The sequence below is a fragment of the Botryllus schlosseri genome, chromosome 2 (assembly GCF_051294905.1).
Source record: "Botryllus schlosseri isolate E-star chromosome 2, Bs_hap1, whole genome shotgun sequence".
NCBI lineage: Eukaryota > Metazoa > Chordata > Ascidiacea > Stolidobranchia > Styelidae > Botryllus > Botryllus schlosseri.
In genome coordinates, this window is record NC_137237.1 from 39,264,829 (window position 1) to 39,277,903 (window position 13,075).

A 13,075-nucleotide genomic window follows, 5' to 3' on the forward strand; every position below is an offset into this window, starting at 1 on the left:
CGTCGCGTCTGTTTATTTGAAACCAAAATTACGAGATCGCCTGCTGTGCAGTGGTATAATCCATGTTGGACATATGTGTTTTAAAGAGACCGATCCGCGAAAAAAAATCATTTTTAGTACTGATCCGCAGAGCAAATATGGTTGGCGACTTATGGTTTGGTACATGGTACTTCGACCGTAGGGGGGAGGCATTGTGTGACGACAGGTTCGGAAATATCATTATTATATCATGACGAACTTCAAATCAGTTCTTGCAACACTTATGATTTGTTAAAACCTATCTGAGTCTCGGCTCAGTTTACAATCTGCTTATCACATGTATCAACCATTCTTTGGTAATACGTGTCATTACATATAGAATTCAGGAACACCGATATTGGGTTATAGTTCTCAAATACTGTTATAGGCCTACCAGGCAGCCTCTTCCAGAAGTCGGGGGTTGTATTAGCATTCACATCGAAGGCATTGATTTTATGAATAAGGATGTATGCAGCCCAAATAATAATAATTCAAATGAAATTTATATTCAGTTGAATGACTGAAAATATAAAGCAACCCCATATAAAATAATGTTAGGTTAGGAGGAGTTTAGTATCTGGTTCTTCGACCACGGAGACGTAATGTCTGACAAATTCGGAAGCACTACGTTATGATATCATCTTCATGCAATACGCATTGTTTATTTAAAACGATATGAGGCACCATGAAGCCGAATATCTCTTCTTGGCATGTTTGAATCCATTGTGGGTTTACGGTACTATACAAATATAATTTACGAGCACCAATATTACCAAATGATAGTTTTGGAATAAAGATATACGCCTACTTTGCAAGCTTTTCCTGAAGTCATAGTGGAATCCACATTGAATGCATGAATTTCCAAGGTAGTAACGTGTACAAGCCAAATAACAATAATGTAAATGTACATATTATACACGTTCAGATGAATGAATCGCAGTTGGCCCGATCTGTGCGCATTTCGTCAAAATTTTCCCTATTTGCTAACACATTACTTCTGCTCAGAACGACGCTCCGTATTGGCTTCATTAAGCATTTTAGTCAATAAACGTCTGAAACATTTAATTAAACTCTCATAATATTTATCGTGGAGCAGCTTTCACAGCAACTTACTCAGTAAACAAATATCGGGGCTCATATCCTTTTGATAGTTTACAAATGTCAGCGGGCCAACTTAAAATTTTTGAAGCGGTTCGTCGGTAGCTTATATAGCCTACATAGGCATCAACGAGAAATTGACGACAAAGTATGTATGAATTCTGACTAAACAGAATTAACCCACAATTCGCGTCGGAGCCTTCGGGGCTTCGTCACCCTGTCGGGCAATTCATTGTCTATATCGCGGCCTTCGAGCAATGCGGTAAGTCGACTTGCTCCACATGATCCATTCGTGGAAACCTCCCTCAAATTATACGATAACTGTGATTTTCCGGAGGTCTGCGACTGTCATGCCCACACATTTGATCAGTTCTTCCCCGCTTCTCGCGTCCCAGGATCCTCTCCAGTCCAGCACTATACCGGCGAAACGTATTACCTCCATCTTTGTTCTTGATTCTACCAGGGCTTTGGAGCCGGAGCCCGGAGCCGAAGCCGGAGCTCTACATCAAACTCAGCCGGAGCTGGAGCCCGTTATTTAAGGAGTAGCTCCGGCTCCGACGTATTTCATAAGATGCTATTATATATATGCAACAACCACATTTGCTGATTTATCATAATTGAACAGCAGGCCTGAATTTTATTGCTGTTCACAGCAATGGCATAGAGTAAAGTGCGTTCTATTGCAACTATGATGTTATCGACAATTGACAAGTATTCATTATGACGTCACAAGCCGGCACGGCGGCACCTATGTCTTCGTTGCTACATCGGAGTCGGATGTTACTGACGGCTGACAGACTATAGATTACTATAGATAACTATGGGTAAAATAGTAATCTATATAGACCAGGAATGGCCAACCTTTTAGGCTAAAGGGGCAGATGCAATTGACGAACGAGTGCGCGGTCTACTAGCCGCGCCAAGAGAGTAAAATTTTCAAAGTTTATAAATAAACCAGGTCAATAATATTATTACTTGAGTATATTGCGGGTCTACTGGATACCGCCCGCTATGCTCAGTTTGCAAGGACACGACTATTCGGCGTCTGGTCAAATCGATATGGAAGATCTCCGATAATATGCGACAATCATTTTGTGCCTACATTTCACCGTCGACGATCTTTATGCGAGCGCAAACGCGAAAAGACTTTCTCTCGTAATTGCGAATACAGTTAGACTCAATCGGGTAAATTAGGCGTTTTTTTCATTTTCAGTAGGGGGTAGGCTACCAAGCAAGAAATCGTGTGACAATTAAACACGCGAAGCGTGAAGAAAAATTTCACTACTATTTTAATTTATTGTAATGTACGACGATTTACTGAAAATGTGACTGGACCCTGGATCTGCCAATGCGTCGGAACTGATATTTTAGTCATCAACATCCCAAGTGTCGCAGCCAGACTTGTAATTTTTGGTTGGCATTGCAAGTTCACAATCTGAGCAATTCATTTTCGATAATATAATAGGATATTGCCTGGCGGGCCACGCACAACCCTCTCGCGGGCCAAATTTGGCCCGCGGGTTGGCCATCCCTGATATAGATAGGCCCATTCGATAATTTCCGAGCCGGAGCTGGAGCCGGAGCAGTGGTAATAATGCTGCTCCGGAGCTGGAGCCGGAGCTAATGTATGATAGAAGAAAGCTCCGGAGCCGGAGCTGGAGCAGTTTAAATTTACGGCTGCTCCAAAGCCCTGGATTCTACCCATTGCACGATATGTGGAGTCTGTTAGTTGAGTCTGGTACTTGAGTAGCTTTCCTGCCACTTTGACCACCTCTAGTTATATACTATCATAATTACACTGGTCAACACTATTTTTGTTGACTTTGATCGGACAATTGTTTCTGACTAAGTTTTGGGCGTGAATTCAAAAATGACTTTGGATTAGGCACCCACTACATTGTCTCATAACCCACATAATATCACTATTTTTAATATTTTGTGTTTATTGTATAAAACGTTTCAAAAACCACCAGCAGTCGAGAGTAAATCAATAGACTTCAAATAAACATTTGCACTGCTTTATTTGGTTGATTTAAACTGATATTGCTTCTACATGACAAATAAAGTGCGAGTTTCAGGGTCCAACTTTACGCTAATAACCTATAATTCTGTAGGTTGTCTAGTTTGATACTCGAGCAACAGCGAGTTAACATATGTAGGCTCCAATCTACTCTTGTATCATACCCTCATCATCTTCAGATGTTGGGGGACATTTTCTCCTTGTCCATCTCTTACCATGTCAAGGTTTTTATGGAAATTATTTAGATATTTTAACTTTTTTGAATATCTGCTGTCCGACATAAATATACGGCAGTGACACATGTGAATCGGGGTACACGGGCATCCCTGTTGTCTATCCACTAGAAAATACAATATTTCAAAGCTGACACATATGATTCTATCGTGCTCGTGATTTTGCAACAATTCAATGTTTCTGTATTACTATTAATGTTTCTGTATTATTCACGAAGACTAACTGAGTGTGCAATTGTTACTGCACCAATGACTTTGCCATTTGGAGAATGGCGCACTTTAGGCTCCTTTTTGAGCTACCTATAGGCATTTGCCATTCACTTGACTTGAAAATCGGGATTCCCAACTCCTCCGGTAATCCATGGTAACGGTGTCATGCCAATGGCAGTATCACGGAAATACACAAAGCTACCGAAAGTAGGCCTACGAACAAAAGGCTGTTTCTCCTGGTAGAAAGTGAGATACCTTATCTACCTTGCCAAGTAATCTTTTTTCACTTCATAAGGATGTTAAAAGTTCCAAAGATTTCTCTTCCAAGTCCTGAAGCTTATGTCAGATCAATAACTCGTGTTGATGGACTACTCGACGTTCCTAATCAACTTCGATTTCAAAATTCTCATCATTTCTTCATCTTGATCCAAATTATCGAGCGTATAGGCGTTTCAGGTTATACACTGGATAAGCCGAATGTGGCATTGGACCTATAGCTGATGGTTAATGACATGTTTGTTTTTCTTGCCATATCCTGCAGTTTCCATCAAATATGTGTGTGAAATATCCTCGGATAATCGCATCCTCTAACCAAAAATGGGTGAAAACATCGGCCTAGATCGATACCAGTACCTTCTCCCTACATAATTCAATCGAGCCCTTGACTATATAACTTATTCTATGGTAAAAATGTGGATTTTTAGATGATATGGAAAAGTAATGTGGCTAAATTCGTGAAAATTTGCGTATTTTGGGCATATGTCGTAGAACAAAAAGTTGACCTGATAGAAGAAACCAGTGGCATTTTTGGAATCAGCACCCCAAAATTAGCCTAAATCAAGTGCCAAATGAAAATCAACAAATTTTTCGTTCTAAATTGTTGGCCAGTGATAAGTAATGATTCGAATAAATTCGTATGTGCATTGTTGGGGTACGTCCAAGTATCATTTGGAAACATATTCCATCGTGACTAGATGAAAGGCATACTACCGCCAGAACCGCTCTTCCTCGTCATCTGATCCGCGCAAGGGGTATCTTGAAAAAGCCTAGAAGTGTGCCGTGCTTCAAGTCGGCAGATAGGAAATAATATCAAATAGAATATTGGCCTGCTGTAAATGGCCATTGTAGTTATCAAACACCGCGATTATCACAAACAACAGAAACAACAACAACAACAACAGATTACGGCCACTAGGTGTTCGATTGTGATCCCCGTGTTCGGCGCCGTGTTTCAGCAAGTTGCATTATTGACTTCAATGAAGTTTCGTTTGGTTTGCTTTGCTTATTCCAGAATAATTACATTCCGGGATCGACTATCAGCCCTAACAGCTCCATCACCGGAGACGCTCATTGTTTATTGTGATGTGCTTGGAAAGGATTCTTAATCGGGTTTCATTGATATTAGGATAATCTTCCCCGACATGGCCCTCCGGCGCTCCAAATTCACAACATCCTTTACTCGGAATCCCCGCTTTACTAGAAAGGTTGCGCATTTGAGTCGTACAGCATTTGGACATTGTGCATTTCACCAAGGGATGGCTGGTTTACAGACGGTCTAATCAGCGGATTTAACGTAAGAGCGTAAGTGAAATGATCCACATATAGTGGCTCTTATTTCCAACTATTTCCGATGCAGTATCATTTTAGACTGTTCAGATCCTTCACAGTTCCTATTACGCAATGATTCTGGCTCTAGATGTGCATCATATGAATGTATATAACGGTGGATTGAACTGGGAAAGACGTGGTGACCGTCTCTAGAGATATTTACCAAGAGATTCCGGAATACCTATTAGGTGGACATTTTGATGTGACCGTCAAATCCTATAGAGCCAACCGCGCATGGTTGAAAGTTAGAACACGATATTCTAGTGAGGATCGCAATGCTCATTACTACCGTGTCTTTGCTCTAGCACAGGGGTGGGCAAACTACGGCCCGCAACCCTATTTTGTGCGGCCCGTGAAACCCCCTAAAACGCCAAAAATATTACTAACATGCTTACTTAAAATAAAATTGCTGTACTTGCTTAAACTTTTTCTTAATATATTTCAACATGATAATGATAAATTATATTCTTACCGTAGTACTTATTTATTTCATTGATGGCGCGATAACCCGGCCCTGAGGTCCACGCATTTTGAAAGGCATCAATTGCTAAACATCACAGAAAGTGAAGCGTAGATGACTTAAATCGGACCACGACTGTGATTTTAGAGTGGAAACACGAGCAAGTTTATTGCTTTTCGTGCTGTACTTGGAATAACCGATCCACGAGTATGTTACATAGATTCGTTCTTTGCAGGACCGTAACTGCTGCACCCCATACCCACCAATTAGAGGGTCGATCTCGAAGGGGACCTAACATTATTTCGTGAATTAACATAAATTATCGAGTATTTTATTGAAAATTTATGCAACTTCTTCAAATTTCTTGTTGCCTATTTCTTGATTATTGTGTACCTATCTACCAAGAAAAAAACACGTGATTTATAGAATGGGGATTTCGGCGTCGGCATTACCACGCCACGACTGACCAAGTCTTATCAAGTTTTATGTCACGTATTATGCAACTCCGAGAGGTCAGAACGAACGGCAGCGAGAAAACCTTGGCCCGAACTTTATTTTTATATTATGGAAGCGTATCTAAAAGTAACATAGTTATGATGCTGTCCGCATAGTGTGTCTTGGAGTTAAATCAAAAGCACAATCAGCAAATCTATGAAGAGATCGCTGCTCACAGACTCAAATTTACATCCAGTTTTAAGAACGTGGACAACGACTTTCGTCCCTAATTAGACGATAAGGACGACGAGCTTATAGATTTTCGTCAATGTTTCTGGCGCGTGTACGATATCATCAAATCAATGCATTTTTGAAATATACAAATACATAATATTATTTCCATTTTGTCAGTCGTTACATAATATCATACATAATCAAAAGATAATATTGAATTTTAGCTTGGTATTCCAATTTTATATAGTGCGGCCCGCGAGTGGATTCAAATGCTCATGCGGCCCGCGAGCTAAAAAGTTTACCCACCCCTGCTCTAGCATGATTTCGTTTTGATGATGGCGGCTAATAAGCAATTCGCCTGATTGACGGCTCTTTACAGCGATCTTCTGGATAGCAAGCTATTCTCTTCTGCATCTAAGCCTAGGCTTATTATAAATTTATCACCTGATAACCGTATTGGGTCGAAAGGGGTTTGAGTTTTCGTTCTGCCAGATGTGAGGTATGCATAATATTTAGGTAGCCTTCGGTAAAACATGCAGATATAGTTTCATTTCATCATTTTAATAGAATTCTTATCAAGCATATACCAAACAAGATTGAGACACATTAAAAAAGTCAGATTGTGTTGCGATAAGTATGATAATCACTTCAGGCTTTATAATTTGATATGGCGGTAAGTTTTCCGCATGCAAATCCATGATGCAAACCCTGCTTTAAACATATAGCACCAGGTACCCTTTTTGCCAATATTAAAATGCAAGTGCAAAATAGATATGACATTACAGAACCAAGTTTTATTACGGCAGTTATAACTTGCCTAAACTGTCGACACCATAGTAAGGATTTGATTCGCGGATTTGAAGATCGATGATTAATGCACCACCATATGAACTATACACTGTAAAAAATCTGGTAGATTTACTGGGAAATCTCTGTAAATTTTACAACGAATTACCGGTCGCAGCCAATAACTGTGCGTAGTTTGTAATTATACATTTTGATATGTAATATTACCTTAGTTTAGCTGTGAAGTCAAGTTACCAGAATTTATTCGCAAAATTACTGACAGTTACTCGTAACTGCAGTTTACCAGGCTATTGGGAAGATTGATTAGCTTCATAATCGCTGCAACCAATATATACGTGGAACTGAATGTTACTGATATATCATTCTCGTGGTGATTTGACCTGGATTCAGCCTCGTTCGCGAAACTGGGGTGTGTCGTACGGAAATTGTTGGCCCTAGTACCAATTTCAGTATAGTACATAGTAGGGTACAAGAAACAACTGACAATCGTAGCTAATGTGGTTACACCATAGCCAATTTAAGGCTATGGCTATACGGCCGTTCTCGCTGGTTACATTCGTTGTTACGGATAGGTCTGATAAGTTAGAAAATAAGTTTAGGATGTATAATATTGTTCGGGAAACTAGAAATATCAGCACCGCACGCTCAGTTGACCATTTGTTAATGGCGGACCAGGCGACCTGTAATAGGTTACAATAGGTTACTGTTACGCGTTACTGCTTTTTCTGAGTTTCGTAGTAAACAACCAACGCACAACTGTGACATCACAAGCAGCGTCTGGTTAAGTAAGTACAGTAAGTAGTGAACATCACGTGGAATATATATCAATTTATACGAAATTAGATGGAAAAGAAAGGGACTATATGTAATGGTAAATGTTTCTGTATGAAAAAGAAATTATAACATTATAACGTGGCCAGTAAATATTATTGGTGGCATGTCAGCGGATGAATACCACTTATTTCGAAATCGTTCGAGTGTCGTATCGTCGTCTGGCCATTATTGAGATTTGAGCAAAGGGCGGAGCGAAGGTTGTTGTGCTTGAAGAAAGTGGACACTGGACACGATCGTGAAAGATTCCTAGGAACGCTGAATGGGATACGCATCGTAAAAGGTACAGTAGGCTACTACATAGTATTTGTTACGGTGAATATCTGCGACTGTGCAGTGTGCTCACCACATTGATTTCATGATAGAAATATTTCATTCGCCGCATTCTCTGTTCTATTTTGGGATATTAGTCGACTTATATAGTGACCTGTGACACCACATACTCCGCCGCGGAGGAGTTGAAACTGTTGGCTTGTTCATGTCATTTTCGGGCCATAGCATAGAGATGTTTTCATCCACTGCTGGATTTGTTTGGCACACATGCCACCTCAAATGAGGAACCATTTGCATCAATACATTAGATAAAGTTAATCATGAATCTCTGAGCTATATCATGTACAAGGCGGGCCTTCGTTACACAATGTACCAGTACCGGTACTTCAAAACATGTTGTATTTTTGTTAGCCTATTTGTCTTAAGTCTGTATAATGTCATGTCTAGGTTAGGAACTTTGCTTTAGATAGCGACTTACTCATGAATTCTTTTTAGTGGAACTGCAAGATACTAGTTACACAGAAGGAATGAGGACGAGAAAAAGAAACAATTGGAAGTTTGGCCGGTGGTGGAATTAATTCACCTTTTCTTGAGACCACTCGTGTTACTGCATGTCTCCTAAGAAGAATTAGACCTCCAGCAGCAATACTTTCCCATCGATAACCACTTCATCGTGATATCATGAATGAATATACAGTTTGTTCCAATGTCGTTTTGGGAATGTGAAGAAAATTTTGCTATATTTTAGTATCGGGTTGCTTTGCGATAGGTATGGATGTACGTGAATTTACAAGCTGGTATGTAATCCTGATTTACAGGGACAGCATGTAGGTAGGTAGGCGGTAAAATGACAGTATCGTTAGTAAATGTACAGGAGAACATGTAGATTGGATGTACTGGAGGTGACTGTAACATTACAGTCTGGCCTGTAAAGTGGGATTAACGGACGAGTGTAAGTTAAATTTACATTGACTGACGGTAATGTCAGATTACCACGAAATGTCTGGCTACCGTGCTTCCAAACATTTCGCGGTAAATCGAGGTTTTTATTTTTTACAGTGTAGCTGGTAATATAAACACTTCTCTGCGTTTCGGATTACAAGGACTTTGCCTGAAGTAATTTCCGGAATGAGGATTAAAAATTATGTCACGTCTGCGCTACCTAAAAGTCAAGAATTAAACGAATCACGTGGAGACAGAATACCATCCTTTTGATTGAACACGTTTAATCGTTTCACAGGTCGTGATATGTGTGAGAATTTCACTCTGTGATGCTATAGATATTGAATTTAGTTCAAGATGAACACAACGGCAGATGGAACTTATCTCATCACAACCTCGGATTCCTCACGTAAACAAAAGTTAACCGAGAAGGAACTTCTCATAATATGGATAACTTTCGGAATGATTTGGAGTTTTGCTTTGATCGCCAATCTATTTTCGGTTGTAGCACTCGCTAAAACAAAACAAACTCCTTTTCATGCCATCATCATCGGTTTATGCTGTTCCGATATTATCTCAGCCATCGCCTCACCTTTCATTGTGGGACAAATTATGTACTCTAATGCCAAGAAAGAATACCCTTGGAATGTTGTAATCTGCAAAGCTGCAATTCCGATGGGTTCGATAACCAGTGCTGTTACGATCCAGCTCGTGTTCACATTGTCTATTTGGCGATTGCATGCTATACGCTGGCCTCACAAAGCTGTCGGATTTATGACAGTACGTAGGGCGAAACAGATTGTGATATCAACGTGGATAATTTCGACGTTTATGCTCCTGCCTCTCGCTGCATACTATTTGGATGTTGTTCCTTCGACTGTCGACCATGGAAAAAAAATATGCTTTACCTCGGAGCAGACTATTTGGATCGGATATATCTACCATTTCGTAGATGCCGTGGTGATGAATCTGATTCCAATAACTTGGATCTTGATACTGTGTATTGTGACCGGATTTTACGTACTGCGACGGAAAACGAAAAGACAGGATCTTACGGGCGATCATAAGCTTCGGAGAGAAGAAAAGCAGGCTTTGTCCCAACTATCACTGATTATCGCCTCCTTTCTGGTTGGCTACCTCCCAAAGTTTTTTCTCGTCGTTTCGTATATTGTAGGTCACAATAGTCGCGTCACCACCATCTCCTATTTGGTATCACGCGGACTTTTAAATACTACAGAGTGCATCAATCCAATCATTTATAGCATCAGCTCAGAGGACATACGACATTCGATGAAGCATATTTGTCAGCGCGTATCCTGCATTTTCCGACACCACCCAGAGGAAAAACGCAGTGGAGATCGCGAAAAAACTGAATGCGATGTTTGACTCCGGACACAGATGTGCTCAATACTGTCTATTTAATATATATATCAGTGATGAGGTGATCAATAACGCGATACTTGTACTTTTTCTAAGTATCGATGTAACTTCCTCTACTTGCACTGGTTACTTACGTAAAGGGATTTTTTCCGTTACTATTACTTCAACCTCGTAATATTAGCTGATCCAGTTATTTGATTTTCGCTATTCACAGTTTGTCAAGTAGATGTTCATCCAATGTGACAGAGAGACAGAGACTGAAACGGAGACAGTTAAATTTAGGAGCTTTTGATTTTCTTTGAATTGGACCCAATAATGTTTTTTTTATTCGTTTTATCGCTTGTACATACCAATAGCATTTATTGTCTTGCCCTGGTACCGCTCCAAACTTGCTCGTTGATTTTGACGGTGCTCACTGGCAAGATTGGTGATGAGATTTCCTGTTATAAATCTTGAATATGTCATCTTACACTGGAGATTGAAGATTTACATTTGCCGATGTCGATTTCGCAGCAAAACTTGAGACTTATCGGCAGTGTTAAAGTCATGATTATCGGGCACATGAGTGCGCATTAGGGCTCTTCAAAAATGACTTTTTTTCTCAAATCGTACTGGCTACTTGATAAAATTGTTAGGTTACCTAATTTAAGCCTACACACAAAATTTGGTCCAATTCCAGCCAGTAACCGCTTTGCTACAGGCGGCATTGGTGCATTTCCCGATTTACGTTCGCGAAGCATTTCGGGAGTGCATCGGTCAATTCGTAAATAAAATTTGCATGTCGACGGCCGCCAACACATACTAATTGAATTACGTGTTGACGGCCGCACAAATTTCGTTCTACGGCCGCAGACTGGCCACCCCTGGGCTAGAATTAATTCCACTTCCGGGTGCATGCCGCGATCTTATCAATATAAATTCACTGTCTATCTAATGCCTAATAGTTTATTATTCGATATTGTTGTTCTCGATACGAGTACATCCAGCAATCAAGTTTACCGGAATGTAGAAGGTTCACTGTTCAAACGAATCGAATAAAATCAAAATTTGTGCCACCCAGAATCTTGTGATGCATCAATATTTGACAATGGCATGGCCTGGCATGGCCTACTGCACGTTAATAATGAAAGGAACACTGAAAAATGATTTTGTGCGACAATTTCGGAGTACGAATGTAAAATGTATGAAGTAGATAACAAGAAGTATGGATGATGGCAAATGAGAAAGCGTGTATTCTAATCAGTATCGCCACGAATAGGTTTCGAGTCTGACACCGTATCTAGTAGCTTTCGTCACGGCAATTTCTCATTATATCGGGGTAACCGTTTGGCGCCGGCGTGGGTATTTTTACCCATTGCAGGTACGAGGGAAGCGTACTGTAATAGAACCACTATATATCCCGTTCTAATCGTGCTAGGTCGCTGCTGTTCATTTCTGAGGATAGATATTGTTTGTGAAAGTTCACTGATACCATATTATTTGATATACATTATATCTAAGACGCCGAAATCGGATATCAAATACCGTAGATAAATATGTTGTAAAATACATTGACTCGGCAACGCGCGCGTCATTGACCACTCTCACATAACGTACTGTATGATTTGTTCTAGCCGTCTTAGAGCGTAGTTGTTTCTTTCTGTGAAAAGCTAGTGTCCATACAAGTTCACACATATCTTCATATCTGATATTAGTTACATATAAGGTGTTCAAAATCTATGTGATAGGCCGCGTGACAAAGATATCCGGCGACCGCATCATTTCGCGGAAGCGCGCGTTCCCGATACTCATCATATACCATGTCGTATATTTGGTTTTATTCGTCATAGCCAGTTGTTGTAGTTTGTTTCTATGAATAGCGCTTGTCAGCTTCTGATTTTCTTGCTAAAACAACTATACTAGTTATGTCTGCGTCGCTCAAGGTTGCGCTTGAAAATCGGGAAGAGAATTCTCGCAGCCTACCGTACCAGCTTCAAGCAGATAGATGAATACTGGTCACATAACGGGATATGTATCGAGTTCTAATAGTGATATACCTTCATAGATTTGTGTCTGTGAATAGTTGTTGCCTATACCATCCTAAATAATGGCTAATGGTCAAGTATAATTCGGAATAAATACAATATTACTCAGCGCATATACCTACGCAAAAGTGCTCATCTGGATATACAAAGAGCTGTCGTATAACGATATATATCTTTCGTTGTAGTAATGAAAGGCATTTACGGATTGTCTCTTTCAACAGAAGTAGCCAATTTCCACCTTCAAGGCCAAAATAAACAACATTAGTTATGCCTATGTCACCCCAAGGCCGCTTCTGAAAATCGTGAATAGAATTCCTGCAGACTACCACACTAGTGTCAAACGCAGGGACGAATATCCGTAACATAATGTGTCATATCCTGAATTTTATCGGTAGTAGACATTCTTAGATTGTTTCTGTGGAGAGTACGTGCCCATAAGATTATATCTACATCAGATTAACAGCTAATAGTGATGTATATATCGCAACAAGACCAATTCTAC

The 13,075-nt window shown here is 40.1% G+C and overlaps 1 protein-coding gene and 1 long non-coding RNA gene across 2 annotated transcripts; both read left to right on the forward strand.

The window, feature by feature from the left end:
* Window positions 1-8,030: 8,030 nt before the first annotated feature.
* Window positions 8,031-8,972, forward strand: LOC145459257 (uncharacterized). Its single transcript, XR_013921320.1, has 2 exons — window positions 8,031-8,237; window positions 8,723-8,972. It is a non-coding gene; the product is annotated as an uncharacterized LOC145459257 (long non-coding RNA).
* A 499-nt stretch (window positions 8,973-9,471) lies between these two features.
* On the forward strand, window positions 9,472-11,611 carry LOC145434639 (mu-type opioid receptor-like). Its single transcript, XM_080311981.1, has one exon. It carries the CDS (start codon window positions 9,527-9,529, stop codon window positions 10,553-10,555), a length of 1,029 nt encoding a protein of 342 aa, XP_080168107.1. The 5' UTR covers window positions 9,472-9,526; the 3' UTR covers window positions 10,556-11,611.
* The last annotated feature ends 1,464 nt before the right edge of the window (window positions 11,612-13,075 follow it).

What these genes read in the sequence shown, in the direction of transcription:
- LOC145434639 (XM_080311981.1), top strand. Translation starts at nt 9,527, where the DNA reads ATGAACACAACGGCAGATGGAACTTATCTCATCACAACCTCGGATTCC.